This window comes from Ictalurus furcatus, chromosome 20, assembly GCF_023375685.1.
Source record: "Ictalurus furcatus strain D&B chromosome 20, Billie_1.0, whole genome shotgun sequence".
Classification (NCBI taxonomy): Eukaryota; Metazoa; Chordata; class Actinopteri; order Siluriformes; family Ictaluridae; genus Ictalurus; species Ictalurus furcatus.
In genome coordinates, this window is record NC_071274.1 from 11,426,015 (window position 1) to 11,442,122 (window position 16,108).

At 39.4% G+C, this 16,108-nt stretch overlaps 1 protein-coding gene across 7 annotated transcripts in view; it reads left to right on the forward strand.

Moving 5' to 3' along the window:
- The first annotated feature begins 1,596 nt into the window (after positions 1 to 1,596).
- The window catches only part of capn10 (calpain 10), a 46,406-nt gene continuing 31,894 nt past the window's right edge, over positions 1,597 to 16,108 (forward strand). The window contains exons 1-6 of one of the 7 annotated variants that reach the window (XM_053650941.1): positions 1,620 to 1,757; positions 2,011 to 2,225; positions 2,491 to 2,628; positions 9,112 to 9,243; positions 9,900 to 10,096; positions 10,785 to 10,981. In XM_053650941.1, the coding sequence (XP_053506916.1) occupies positions 2,223 to 2,225; positions 2,491 to 2,628; positions 9,112 to 9,243; positions 9,900 to 10,096; positions 10,785 to 10,981 (667 nt within the window). In that variant the 5' untranslated portion in view covers positions 1,620 to 1,757; positions 2,011 to 2,222. Of the gene's footprint in view, positions 1,758 to 2,010; positions 2,226 to 2,490; positions 2,629 to 9,111; positions 9,244 to 9,451; positions 10,097 to 10,784; positions 10,982 to 16,108 lie in introns of those variants that run through there. The other 6 variants (XM_053650947.1, XM_053650942.1, XM_053650944.1 and 3 more) reach the window with 6 other exon arrangements.

Here is a 16,108-nt window from a genome sequence, read left to right on the forward strand (position 1 = left end):
TCTGGTGATTTAATAAATAGCCCCAAAATTACCAGGAGGTAATGAATACATCTGTGTACTTGGCCAGAAGGAACGTGCAATCAAAACATTGTGGTGACACCCAAATTAGCAAACAAACTGCATGTTAAATTGTTGAGACTTAAACTACATAAACTGCATAAAAGAGTCTCTGAAATAAACTTTTTCTAGCCATATTCACATCTAAAGGCTTATTTTACTTTTTCTGATGAACATGGGGGGTGACAGTGGTGCAAGACAGAGCAATACCATATCTCCAGGGTCCCAAGTTCAGTCCTGAGTTTGGGTCGCTGTCAGTGTGGAGTTTCTGTGTATGCTCTTCCTGTGTCTGTGTGGGTTTCCTCTGGGTTCTCTAGTTTCCTCCCAATTCCCTTAAACATACCAGTAGGTTGATTGGATATGCTAAATTGCCTCCGGGTATGAATGTGTGTGCATGATGAAAGAATGAATGATGAGCATGATTTTGTTTCTCTCTCTCTACAGAGATTGCCTTTTGCTAAATAAATAAATAAATAAATAAATAAATAAATAAATTCAGTAACTGCTTTATCGTTGTCAGGATCATGGTGCCTCCAGAGCCTGGGAACACTTGGCTCGAGGTGGGAATACAAGCTGGATAGGTTGCAAGTTTATTGTAGGGCACCAAGCAAATTCACACACTCTTTCATACCTAGGGAAATCCATAACGTGATGAATGTATTGAGGGAAAAATAGCATTGGTATGAGCTTTGAAGACATAATACAGTGTCTGTCCGAAGAAAATTGCTAGCAGCATCAGCAGAGAAAACACACCATGGACACTGACTCTCTTAACTGCAACCATCTGGCAAGTGGTACAGAGTGATTCGATCCCACAAATACAAAATGAAAAACAGCTTTTCCCCTAAAGCTGTGGCCTCCATCAAAAGTAGTGTTAAAGGACTGATCAAACCCCCTCTTCTCGACAAACTGCAAGCAGAGCCACTTTAGATATCCATAAATATTTAGTACCACTTATCCTACACAGGGTCGCAGGAAGCTTGGAACCTAACCCAGGGAACTCAGGGAACAAGGCAGGAGACACGCTGGACAGGGTGCCAACCCATTACAGGGCACAATCGAACACACACTTACACACTATAAACAATTTAAAGATGCCAGTCAGACTATAATGCATGTCTTTTGAATGAGGGAGGAAACCGGAGTACCCGGAGGAAGCCCCCGAGGCACGGAGAGAACATGCAAGCCCTGCACACACAGTTTGGAGCCAGGAATCGTACCCCCAGCCCTAGAGGTGTGAGGCAAACGTTAAACAGCATTCAAGTCATCCTGGGAATTTGTATTTATAAGATGGGAAGTTGTAACTATTATGTCAGTTATGTTCAAGTCACTTTGGTACAAGATGACAGTGTGCCTTCTCTTATTTATCTACACAAAAAAATACAGTTTTTTTTTTAACTCTTAGAAAATGAAGAACAAATGCACCTCAGGTGTGTTTTGCCTTTTTGCGTTTTTAATACATTTATAAGTATAATGACAATACAAGCATAATGACAATAAAGATTTCGTAAAATACATGATCATACCTGGCAACCCTTGTTCAGTCGCGGTGACAGAGCGCAATGCAACGTGTCGTCTTTCCGGAAGTGTGCATCATAGTTTAGACTGGTATTTATGCATTTCTCAATTTATTGTCCTTAATACGAGCAGTATGAATTTAAAGAGAGCTGGATAGTCAGACTGTATTTTGCACGTAACAGGTACTCGGTTTTATTCCATTGACTATAATGCAGAAAGATTTGAATTAACTGAAAAATTAACTGTCTAGCTAGCTCCGCCCAAGGTAAAACGATTTTAAAACACCGATTTGTACTTGTTATTTCGGCTTGTTATGAATTTTACTTTGGGTTATTATTCCATATAGTACACTAGGAATAGTATTGGTATAAGGGGTATTCATTTGAAACCGTATTAGAGTTCCATCCATCTTCTATACCGCTGTATCCTTTTCAGGGTCACGGGGAAACCTGGAGCCTGGACAGGGTGCCAATCCATCCCAGGGCACAATCGCACACACATTCACACACCCATTCATACACTACGGACACTTTGGACATGCCAATCAGCCTACCATGCATGTCTTTGGACTGGGGGAGGAAACCAGAGTATCCTGAGGAAACCCCCGCAGCACGGGGAGAACATGCAAACTCCGCACACACAGGGCCATGGTGGGAATTGAACCCCCCCCTGTGAGGCGAATGTGCTAACCACTAAGCCACTGTGTGCCCCCCATATTAGAGTTAAAAACATGAAATCGATTTATATAAATACTGTTATAGGTTTTATATGATTTATATGACTACTGATTTAGGCTACTGTTACCTCTAAATATTGTCAATAATGTTGAGGATCTAGTTTTCAACAGTGAATACAGAACAACAACCCACATACATCTGTGGAAATAATCATGAAATGACATTGCATGCCTTGTAGATTTGGTTAGAGATGACAGCTGAGAAGGATGGGCTATTTGAGGATCCAAACTTTAAAGCTGATGACTCCGCCCTCTTCTCGGACTACACCACACCCCTTTCCAGGCTCACTGGCAAAGTTACTTGGCTCCGCCCCAAGGTAAATGGTCTGCACTTGTATAACACTCTTTAACCTTAGCATTTCTTTCAACCATTCACACACAAGCGCAAGGCTAGCCTGCCATCTGGAGCAACTTGGGGTTCAGTGTCTTGCCGAAGGACACTTCGGCATGCAGGGGGAATCGAACCACCAACCCTACGATTAGTGGATAACCCGCTCTACCAGCTGAGCCACAGTGTCCTTATAGACATGCCGTACCACTGAAAGATCTGACCTTGTGTCCTAAATTGTGCCCTACTCGCTATTACCTATAAATGGAAATATGTATTATGGGTAATCTGTACCATATGATGTGCATCATTTAGAAACTAACATATTGCATTATATTATGGGATTGCACGAGTGCATTTGATATGCTCCACTTTGCTCTTGAACATGGAAAAACTGCCAAAATAGTGGCCTATATGGTAAATAAGGTGCCATTACAGACAGTCCACCAACAAGATCACCAACAATAATATTTTTACCTGATGCTGAATTTTTAAGAACTTAATTTAAGATCCACTTATTTAAATATCCATAAAAAGCAGCACCCCCCATCCCCCCAATTTGGTCAGCAGCTAATTCCTACCCATCAACCACGTTTCCCTTTTCATATAACAGCTATGTTGTGTCAAAGGAAGGCTAACACACACTTGCTATGAAACATATGCCAGTCAACTGCATCTTTTCTCACAGCTGCTCATGCTGCGTCATAGGACAGTGTAACATACCAGGATGAAAGTGCTAACAGCGCTTGTGAGCTCTCAAACTCCAACGATTGGCTAATGTGGTTGTGATTGACAGAGTGCATGCCAGTTTTTTTCTTCCAAGCATAAATTCAGATTCAGGTGAATCTTATATGACCAATCTGATCAATATTGGTTCACTGAATCTGCTGTGATTGATATTTATGATTGTGATAACCTCTGCCAGTCCAAATTATTCCACTTCTTTCTTTAATTCCACACTCTCTAACCAAATTCCACTCCACAGTGCAGTAGTATCATGATGCCTCTCCATGATCCAAAGAGTGCAGGTATAAATGTAGGTGTTGGTTATGGACATAGTTTGATTTTTAAGCCCAGGGGGCCAGGATAAGAGGATAAAATGCAATTTTATAGTGTTATCAATTTAGTGTCCAGTGTTAGCACATTGTAGTGACATCGTAGCAAAGTATCTTCACAAAGTATATATGAGTACCCCATTAGATAACATGGAAGTAGAGATGTATACACAACTTATCTACAGTAGGTTAACTAACCTAATTAATCTTATAGTGACAACCACAGAGACAGTGGTAAGGAGGAGAAAGAGAGCTGTAACAATATTGCTTGTTACTGAAGTTAAAATTTAATAACCAACGTTCGTTCTTATTCAGAATAAGATGTGTTTCCTATGTGGATGTGGGGTGGACATTAAAAAATGTAGTTACACACCTAATTTATGTTCCAAAATTTTTGTAGTTCTTACACTTAAATTTGTAAAATTTTCTCAGTATGGACAACATGGTGGTGCAGCGTGTAGTGTATCTGCCTCACAGCTCCAGGGTTCCTAGTTTGATCCTGAGCTTGGGTGACTATCCAACCTTCAAACCCAAGTGTTCTGCATCCTTTGTTTGGAGGGATCATATATTTTTAGAGGATACCAAGCAAAATATTTTTAAACAGGAGTGAAGCAAGCCTACATTCACTCTCAAGTACTTCAGACCTACCTATCTAGTGTGTCTTGGAAATTAGACAACACTTGTAGACTTGCCCTCTCAGGTGAAATAATTTATTACAGAAGGATGAATACAGGATAGAAGATGAGAGCGCTCTGAGGCGCTTGTGCTGAACAAGTACTAAGCGCAGGGCACGATACACTTCTGTGTACCGATAAGGAGCAGTTTGAGGCAGTTCAAACAGGCTTTGTATCAGGGTCGAACCCTTAACAGAAAATCATGTTTGTGTTCTCTGTAAGCAGATAAACATTTTGTACTAATCTAAATGACATGACATGACCTTCTTAGGCGTTATCCTCTGATGAACATGAACAGAACAAGAACAAAACTAATAATAACTAAATAAATTAATAATTTCCTTCACAAGTGATAGAAAAAGCTCCTTAAAGTGACCTCTGTGTGGGCTGTACTGATAAATAGACTGGCTAAGTATATGTCAATATAATATATGCAGTAACAATAACCAAGTATATGGTCCCCTCTGAAAGTATTGGAACAGCAAGGCCAATTCAGTTGTTTTTGCTATACATTGAAGACATTTGGGTTTGAAATCAAAAGAGGAATATGAGATGACAGATCAGAATTTCAGCATTCATTTCCTCATATTTACATCTAGATGTGTTAAACAACTTAGAACATGGCACCTTTTGTTTGAACCCACCCATTGTTTCAACTGATTCAAAAAATATTGGAACATGTGACTGACTGTGATGTTTCTTGCTGCCCAGGTGTGCCCTGTTAGATTGATTGTTTAAATAATTAATAGCTCTGAATGTCTACTCTTGGTTTGAGCCCTAGGTTTCACCTGTGAAGACTGCATTTGTTAAAAATGATAAACCAACATGAAGACAAGAGAGTTGTCTATGGGAGAAGCCATTTTGAAGCTGAGAAAGAGGGAAAATCTATCAGAGCCATTTTACAATCATTGGGCATAGCCAATACAACAATTTGAAATGTCCTGAAAAAGAAAGAAACCACTAGTGTGAGAAACAAACAGACATGGAACAGGTTGGCCAAGGAAAACAACAGTAGTTGTTGACAGAAATATTGTGAGAGCTGTGAAGAAAAAGTCAACAGTTGATGACATCACCAACAACCCTTGCAGAGGTGATGGTCTCACAATCCACCATTTGAAGAAAAAATAATGCAGAACTATAGAGGCCATACCACAAAATGCGAACAACTCCTGAATAGTAAGAATCAGAAGGCCAGATTGGAATTAGCAAAGAAATACAGAGATGAACCACAGAAGTTATGGAACCGAGATTAACCTATTCCAACGTGATGGCAAGACCAAAGTGTAGAGAAAAACTGGATCTGTTCTAGGTCTGCAAGTGACAATTGTTTTCATAATCGATTAGTTGGCCGATTATTTTTTCTGTTAATCGATTAATCGGATTGGGGGCGGGGCAAGCTTTCAGTACCATTTTTTTCGTATATTTAAAATAAAATCCACAAACTGAGTGTTACAAATAAACTTAAGACACAACTTACACAACTGTTTGTCCAGTTATATAAGACTGAAAAGAACCCAATACATACAGACACACACCAGAATATATATTATTAATTTAGGACTGTAGTTTAATTCAGTGCTGTTTGTGCATCCATAAGAAATTATTTCATAATAATAATATAATTAATAATATTACTTATATATAATATAAACTAAAATAAATAAAATTAAATATATATATATATATATATCTGTGTATATACACACAGTATCACAAAAGTGAGTACACCCCTCACATTTTTGTAAATATTTGATTATATCTTTTCATGTGACAACACTGAAGAAATGACACTTTGCTACAATGTAAAGTAGTGAGTATACAGCTTGTATAACAGTGTAAAATTGCTGTCCCCTCAAAGTAACTCAACACACAGCCATTAATGTCTAAACTGCTGGCAAAAAAAGTGAGTACACCCCTAAGTGAAAATGTCCAAATTGGGCCCAAAGTGTCAATATTTTGTGTGGCCACCATTATTTTCCAGCACTGCCTTAACCCTCTTGGGCATGGTGTTCACCAGAACTTCACAGGTTGCCACTGGAGTCCTCTTCCACTCCTCTATGACGACATCACGCAGCTGGTGGATGTTAGAGACCTTGTGCTCCTTCATCTTCCGTTTCAGGATGCCCCACAGATGCTCAATATGGTTTAGGCCTGGAGACATGCTTGGCCAGTCCATCAGCTTCACCCTCAGCTTCTTTAGCAAGGCAATGGTCATTATCATGCTGGAATACTGCCAGTCTCCAAAGGGAGGGGATCATGCTCTGCTTCTGTATGTCACAGTACATGTTGGCTTTCATGGTTCCCTCAATGAACTGTATCTCCCCAGTGCCAGCAGCACTCATGCAGCCCCAGACCATGACACTCCCACCACCATGCTTGACTGTAGGCAAGACACACTTGTCTTTGTACTCCTCACCTGGTTGCCACCACACATGCTTGACTCCATCTTAACCAAATAAGTTTATCATGGTCTCATCAGACCACAGGACATGGTTCCAGTAATCCATGTCCTTAGTCTGCTTGTCCTCAGCAAACTGTTTGCGGGCTTTCTTGTGCATTTATCTTTAGAAGAAGCTTCCTTCTGGGACGACAACCATGGAGACCAATTTGATGCAGTGTGCGGCATATGGTCTGAGCACTGACAGGCTGACCCCCCACCCCTTCAACCTCGGCAGCAATGCTGGCTGCACTCATACGTCTGTTTCCCAAAGACAACCTCTGGATATGATGCTGAGCACGTGCACTCAACTTCTTTGGTCGACCATGGCAAGGCCTGTTCTGAGTGGAACCTGTCCTGTTAAACCGCTGTATGGTCTTGGCCACCGTGCTGCAGCTCAGTGTCAGGGTCTTGGCAGTCTTCTTATAGCCTAGGCCATCTTTATGTAGAGCAACAATTCTTTTTTTCAGATCCTCAGAGAGTTCTTTGCCATGAGGTGCCATGTTGAACTTCCAGTGACCAGTATGAGGGAGTGTGAGAGCGATGACACCAAATTTAACACACCTGCTCCCCATTCACACCTGAGACCTTGTAACACTAACAAGTCACATGACACCGGGGAGGGAAAATGGCAAATTGGGCCCAATTTGGACATTTTCACTTAGGGGTGTACTCACTTTTGTTGCCAGCGGTTTAAAAAATTAATGGGTGTGTGTTGAGTTATTTTGAGGGTACAGCAAATTTACACTGTTATACAAGCTGTACACTCACTACTTTACATTGTGGCAAAGTGTCATTTCTTCAGTGCTGTCACATGAAAAGATATAATCAAATATTTACAAAAATGTGAGGGGTGTCCTCACTTTTGTGAGATACTGTACATGTATGAAATTCGGTACGCGTGTGTAACATGCCAATGCTTACAAAAAAGTCTCTTGAATCCATGCCCTAATCTCAACAGGAAGTCAGCCATTGTGATTTTTTTTCTTAAATTTTTGCTATGTTTTTGCCATTTCCAGGCCTCGTACTTTAATGAACTCCTTCTAGAGATTTCATTGGATTGACATAATATTCGTCAGATACTGTGAGATATTGTATATATATGTGTGTATGTGTGTGTATGTATATATATATATATATATATATATATATATATATATGTATATATATATATATATATATATATATATATATATATATATATAATATATAAAATGCAAATTAAAGTGTTATTTACTTTCATTTATAATTTATTGCTTAAAAATTGGGTGGTCTGCCACAAAGGTACCATGTTCCAAGTTGTTTAACACATCTAGATGTAAATAAAAGCTGAAATTCTAATCTGTCATCTTGTATTCATCTTTTGATTGCAAACCCAAATGTCTTCAACGTATAGCGAAAACAACTGAATTGGCCTTGCTGTTCCAATACTTTTGGAGGGTACTGTATATCAATACAGTGATAATACAGTGTATCAATATGGGATGCCAAACAACTCAAAAGCTGTTCCAAGCTCAGAAGAACAGTGCAGCACAAACCAAATACCTGTGTGACCCACTGAGTAGCATGGCACAAACCACTCAACAGCACAGCGTGGACCAATTGACATGCACGATCCACTAGACAGCGTGGTGCAGGCAGGTTTGAACTGTGCTGCGCGAAAAAGTTTGGACCTCCCATGAGACCTGCGCGATCCACTGAGCAGCACGGCACAATACCATTAAGAATTTTAGGACTATTTAAAATAGTTTCAAATATTCTCCTAGCCCTGTTTACCATCTGTTGATCACTGGTCTGCATAACACGGTTAAAACCCGCTCACGCCGCAGTATCCACTGGGTCGCAAATGTCAATTTTCTGAGGTGCTCAGTTTGGACCAGCTTTTCAGTTTTTGGCTTTTCCATATATCAATATACTACTACTACTACTAACAACAACAACAAGAATGATACAGTAAAAGCAATAATAATAATTAAACATAACATAAAATAATTATTAATAATAATAATAAAAACAAGGCTCTTACTTCATCAAACTGACTTTTGGACTCCTATTTTTATTAATAGGTTTCAGCTGTATTTGATACTGGAATTTTATACTGTAGTATAATTGAATGCTAACTAGTAAGTGGATGATGATGACAGATATTGTAACCTAATTGTTTGCTGTCTTTTGGATTTGGATTATAGCATAACCATATAGGACTATTATGAAAGACACCCATTGTACTGTATGCTTTCCAGAAGGTGTTGTGAGTCTGTGCCATGATGATGCCAGAAACAACAGAAGTCTTTATTTTTACACAGCAAATCTGTAAGAGTCCATGCCTCTTCCCTGATGACTTTACTGAGGCTTACCCAAAGCAAGGCATTCTGGGAGACTGCTGGTTGCTGTGTGCTTGTAACATGCTGCTGAAGAGCCGCTATCTGCTGGATCAGGTAAAAACAAAGACACAGATCACAGATCATTAGTGTCCCATCCAGGGTGTATTCTTGTCTCACACCCAGTGCTCCCAGGATAGGCTCTGGGTCCACTGTGACCCTGATAAGGTTAAAGCAGTTTCTGAAAGTGAGTGAGTGACTGAACGACAGACAGTAAATGACTTTTTACTTTTTTAATATGTTCAATAATGTGTGGGTTACACAGAGGCACAGGGAGTCACATTGCTGTGTCACAGATTCTGGGTCCCCCATTCTATTCAGAGTTTGGGTTACTCTCTGTGTGAAGTTCCTCATGTTCTCCCTGTGTCCACATGGGTTTCTTCAGGGTTTTCTGGTATCCTATGATTTCTCGAGGTTCCTCCCACCTCGTACAAACATGCCAGTAAGTTGATTTGTTACTTTAACTTGCCCTAAAGGTGTAAGTGAGTGTGTGTGACCTGTTACCCTGCAATCGATTGGCTCAGTCCCAGTGTTGCCCAGTGTTCCCAGGTTATGCTCTGGCGCCAGCACAACCCTAACTAAAGAAAGTTAAAAGATAAAGATAAAATTTGAATAAAATAAAATAAAATTTGCAGTGTTGTGCATCCCCAAATCAGGGACTGAAAAACCCAGTAAGAATGAGATGAGACTGAATGTGTGTATGATTGTTTCAGGTGATGCCTCCTGGACAGTGTGTGTGGGGTAAGAGAGGTTATACTGGTCAGTTTTGGTTCCAATTTTGGAGGAATGGCCACTGGACAAAAGTTCAGATAGATGATCGACTGCCCTGCATCAACAACACACTCTGTTTCTCTCGCTGTCACAGCCCCATGGCTTTCTGGGTAGCATTGTTGGAGAAAGCATATGCAAAGTGAGTACTATGGGGATGTTAATTAAATGAACTAGAATAATCTCATTATTGTTATTCCGTATTTAGCCTTAGCCTTCATCCATATTGATGATAATCAAACACACAAATCAAACAAATCCAAACCCCCCTTCTGATAAAATGCTTGTGTAGTTGACAAGTGTTTCTCTGTATAAATCTCAGTGTCACTAATGTTATATTCAGAAATGTTGGACATTACCTTGAGTATATAGAGATTAAGTGTGTGGTTTTCTTATTTCTTGTCTATTTACACTATATATCCAAATGTTGTGGACAACTGACCCTCACACCCATATGTGTTTTGTGAACATCCCATGGCAAATTTACATAATTTCAGGTGCATCCCAATGGTGTTCAGATAGGGTAGAGCTCAGGGCTCTGTGCAAGCCACTCGAGTTTTTCAACCTTGTCAAACCATGCTTTTATGGACACCTCTTTGTCATTGTCATGCTGGAACAGGTTTGGCCCCATTAGTTCTAGTTAATGGAAATTGTAATGCTACAGAATATTAAAAAAATCCCTCAATTGGGTGCTTTCAAATTTGTGGCATCAGTTTGGGGAAGGCCCACATATGGGTGTGATGGTCAGGTGTACCCCAAAATTTTTTTTGCTATATAGTGTGTTTTCCAGTATACAAAAAAGCATATTTTGTCTGTCTGTTTTTCTAAAGGCTGCATGGTTCATATGAGCGTTTATGGGCAGGACAGGTGTGTGAGGCAGTGGTGGACCTGAGTGGGGGTGTGGCTGAACGCTGGAGTTTAAAAAAGTCTGTGAACACACCTGGAGGGAAGAGCTTGTTCCCAGAGCTCTCAGAGGAGATGAGGAAGCAGAGTTACATCAGTTGCTGTGTACACGAAGCCCCTATGGGTGAGTGGGTGAACAGCACAAGTATAATGTGCAGTTGTCATTGTGATACATTAGACAGAGTTTTAGAGCACTTGGCAACTTTTGTTGAAATACCAGCTATTTAGACCAACAATAGGGAGTATGTTAACAGAAATCAAAAGTGCTCCTCTGTCTGATTAAAACTGTATAGTAACAAGTAGTTTACACAAAACGTAATGAGACGTTGTTCCTTAGGACTCTTAGATAAAAAAACAATTAATGAATTCATCATCACATTTAAAAGACTTTAATGGTGTATGATGAGGAATAATATAATATAAGAATATGAGGTGTAACCGAAATTCTAAGCAATACTTGTTTCAGTGGCTTGAATGTGCTGTACTCTGGCAACTAGCTAGCTAGGTACATATGGCCAGGAAATAAATCAGTACAGTGAACAGATTGCAGTTTGATTAAAATTATAAACATGTTTTATTGATTGGTAAATATAAATGAATGTCTGACTGATGCATCCTTTGTTTGAAGCTAACATTACCACATAACTTATTATCATCAGCCACCACTGGCACAGTTGCACTGGAACTGTGCTACAATTCCTGTAACTGTGAATGCAACTCGTACTCGGGTCTGCGCTAGTTCAGGATGTAAAGTAATCTGTGCATGTGTTTTAGCCAATGATGACATCATTAGTTTCCACAACACATGTGTACCATGAGTGACAGGGGAACATTTTGGGACACAGAAGTGGTCCACTGCTGCACATAATATCTACTATGCATAATAGCACCAAAATAATAATTACAAAATATGGTGAGTTGCGTTGTGTTCTCGATGCATGTTTGTGATGACATATGATGAACGTAAATGTACCGGGGTTCAATAGAATCAAGTGAGTCTGAAACCAGACCAACACTGAAGGGGGGCACCGGGAACAATCGCACTCGGATTCGGACCTCAGCAAACGTGCACAGTGTGAAAACTACAATATGAACATGTCAATCGCGCCCGGATCCACACCAAAACGCAAATTCATTTTGGATAGGTTTGCTTGTGGTGAGAAAGTAATCCGACCAAACGGACCAATGAACCAACTTGAATAGCAAAGCATGATGGGAACTGCATTACGTAAAAAGCATGTTTGTTTTGTTAATGGCTTGCAACAAAAATCGTGGTTTAACTTTGACCAAAGATGAGGTAAAATGCCTCATTGAAATTTAGAAACTTCCAAAAACACATAAAAACACCTAGTTTTACAAGGTGTTTAGTGAGGATCTCAAGGAGATGGGCTTTAATTGCAATAAACTCTCAGAGCTGCTGTCTATCCCACTTGATGGATGACTGCTATGAGTGGAACCCTGGAACATAAGGTGCACTCTGACCAATGAGAGGACAGTTGACTCACATGTGACTTGCATATACACATTTTGGTATACTTCTAAATGTAGCCTTGTGAAAGCAAATTGAGCCAAGGAGAAAATGCAACATTGTAACAATTTAAGTTCCCATGTTGGAACGAAGCACATATCTACAGGTCTGAAAATTCCCCTTCCTGGGGGCAGTGGTGGTTAAGGCTCTGGGTTACTGATCAGAAGGTCGGGGGTTCAAGCCCCAGCACTGCCTAGCTGCCACTGTTGGGCCCTTGATCAAGGCCCTTAACCCTCTCTGCTCCAGGGGCACTGTATCATGGCTGACCTTGCGCTCTGACTGACCCCAACTTCCTAACATGCTGGGGTATGCAAAGAAAAGAATTTCACTGTGCTGGAATGTATATGTGACCAATAAAGACTTATTATTATCATCATCATTATCAAAAGTCTTAGGCACAGAAAAACACACAAAAGATTCTGTCAAGTAGAGTCACGTTCAAAATAATGTTTCTATATATCAAAATGAAATAATGAAAATAATTGTAATGAAATAAAGCCTAAATTATGTTTTTTCTTTCTTTCCACTAGCCCAGTCACCTGGGGCAAGTGTATTTTGTGTCCAGATGTTGTTGTTGTTGTTTTTTTGCATTCATAGTTGCAGACAAGTATGTTCAAAGTTTAAAAAAATGTTAAAGACAGTAAAAACCCTCCTTGTTGACTTTATCAAAACAATGGTTCTAATATATGTATAGTGTATTTAAACTTAATGCAATTCATGTAATGCTGTAACTAGGGGTTAAATTGGGATTTGTTATGTGGGGGGGCTCTGTGGTTTCAGGCTTTTGAGGGGTGCACATGTGTATGCAAAGCCTACAAAATCTTATCAGTTGACAAACTGTAAAATGTAAGTTGAGAGAGCCCTCTGCTATGAACACTAAAATGCTGATCAAAATCATTCTAGATGCTGGCAGTGTGCAAAGCTACATCTGATGACAATAAAATCTTTCTGTAGGCCTGTGCCCTCTCCTTTGTGTCAGTATCAAATATAGGAATGATGTATCCATTAAAGAAGATAATATAAATACAAAATATTAAGAGTAGAACGGTGCCCTACGATGAATTAGCACCCTGTCCAGGGTGTTACCCTGTCTTGTGCCCCATGCTCCCTGGGATAGACTTCAGGTTCCTCATGACCCAGTAAGGATACGCGGTATAAAAAATTGATGGATTGATGGATGGATTAAGAATTAAGAGTAGAACTGTCTTTTTATTAGGAAAATTAAACTGGAATTGAGTTATATCCTACAGCATTACAATACACAAGTTTTACACAGTTCCATCAAAGGGAGCCCAACAAATTCCATAACTTCAAAATGTGCTCAACTCATTACACTTAAGTCCATCATAGTGAACACAAAATTATCCCTATGACATAAAAATGCACAAAACTCTTATCAGTATGACCAGTTAATTCATCAGATCCCAGATGGGCTGATATGTGGAAGCCTGTATGGTGTCACATCTCTGCCTACAAATGCTCTGCAGACCTTCTGGTAGCTACTCACTTCCGAACATATTTTTATGGGGTCCCAAAAGGTAAGAGGAGGTCCAACCATTTTAATGAACGTTAGAGCAGAGAGATTCTAGATTTTCAGTTGTGAACGTAATTGTGTCACAACTGTATTAATTTCTGAAAAACCTCTCTCACACTCTTCACTACTCACAGCAATTGTCTCCGCTGCATATTTAAGCTTCAGAAGGGACTTGTGCATTGATACACTGGCCTTCTCCTTATAATCCCTATAACTCTGCTTAACACCAGAGAATCCTATTTTCAAATGATCATCACACAGTTCTCTCATTTCATTTTTCCCATACACTAAAGGTAGTGGGCTTGGCCATGTGTTTTTATCCAACACATGATTTTATGAAAGAGTGATTCCTCTTCATTTGTGCCCATCCTTGTTTGCATGCTTTTGCATAGTGCTTCATAGAACATTGTGGGATCTACTACTTTCTGCCTGCTGTCACTCTGTAGTAGAGCTGCAACAACTAATCGATAAAATCGATAATAATCGATTATGAAAATTGTTGTCAACAAATCTCATTGTCGATTAGTTGGTCTGCACATGGCATGGGGTGCTCACTACATTACTTCTGTTCTGAAAACAACCATTGGAGTGTAACTACTAAAGTTGTGTCCCAAATGACGTACTATACACTTACACTTTGCACTATGCACTCTACCGTCTAGTGTATGAATTTTAGAAAAGTAGTATTGTCTCAAATGGTACGCTAGCGTTTTTTTTACTAACCGGAAGTATAAGCCCTCAGTGGCACATGACGTCATACACACATAATGTCATGCCACTAGCTTTAGCAGATACCCAGAATCACCGACAGTGACTTCCTTCTGTTTACTGTTTATGTAAACATTACCTTTTATTCCCAACATGACCTCAGTCACCATCAGACGTAATCATCAAGTGAGTGAGGAAGAAAGTGTGTGACCTCCAAGTCTTCCAAGATAGGGGTGCATCTTATATTAAACACCATGGAGAAGATCAAACTTTACAAAGCAGAGATTGTGTAGCACGGAAGCACGACAGTGATGCATGAGCACAAACTTATGTTTGTATCCAAAATGCTCCACTGTGTGCAAGGTGTTGGGAGAAACTGGTGCAAGTTGCTTAAGAGGTTTAGTTTAATTTAAGTTCATTGTCATTATATGTTTTATTTGTGTGCATTCAGTGTAAATTATGTCGTTTATTATAACATAAGTGATCTATTAGTAATGAGGCCGTATTGCTCCTCACTCGGGGTGTAGGTGCGGTGATACACAGTGGGAGCATGAGTAAGATATGTAATGTCTAATTAAAACACTATGCTCAAAAGTAAACAGAAGTAGAACAATATGCCTAAACTCAGTGAGTAACAGAAACCAGAAGGTGCAGTGAAAGTGAGTTTTTATTATTAATTCAGGACTGTAGTTTAATCCAATACTTTTTGTGCATGCATAAAAAGTACTGCATAAATACTATTATATAATATAAATTTATATATAATGTAAACTAATATATGTATTTATGCATTATTTTTTTATGGATGCACAAAAAGCACTGAATTAAACTACAATCCTAAATGAATAATATTCTGGTGTGTGTCTGTGTGTATTGGGTTCTTTTCAGTCTTATATAATTGGATAAATAGTTGTGTAAAGTTTTAGTCTGAAGTTTATATTTGTAACACTCAGTTTGTGTATTTTATTTTAAACGAAAAAAAAAATGGTACTGAAAGTTTGCCCCCTCTCAATCCGATTAAGCAATTAATCGGAAAAATAAAATAATACAACCCCCCCCCCCCAAAAAAAATGGCCAACTAATCGATTATGCAAATAATTGTTCATTGCAGCCGTACTCTGTTGTGTTATGCCATTAAAAGCCACACAAACAGTTTTGTAGAATGGACCACTGTCTGGGTTCCTGCTGCCTTTTAATCAAATTCACTGATTGAGACAGTCTAATGTCTTTGGCCTGCAGAGCCTCAGAGAGGTCTTTAAGTGCATCCATCATCAGACCAAGGTTTTTCACAAAAGCAACTGAACTCAACTTTGCTGCTAGCCCATCATACATATATATTTCACTTGAATTTTGGCTCACATCTCTACTTGTAGCTATGAGGTGATTGTAGAGTGCAGCATATATTGTCCAAACAGCTTTTACTGTTCTGAAAGATGAAGCCACCCACCTTATCCCTAGGACTCTACCAGTCCTTCTTAAAC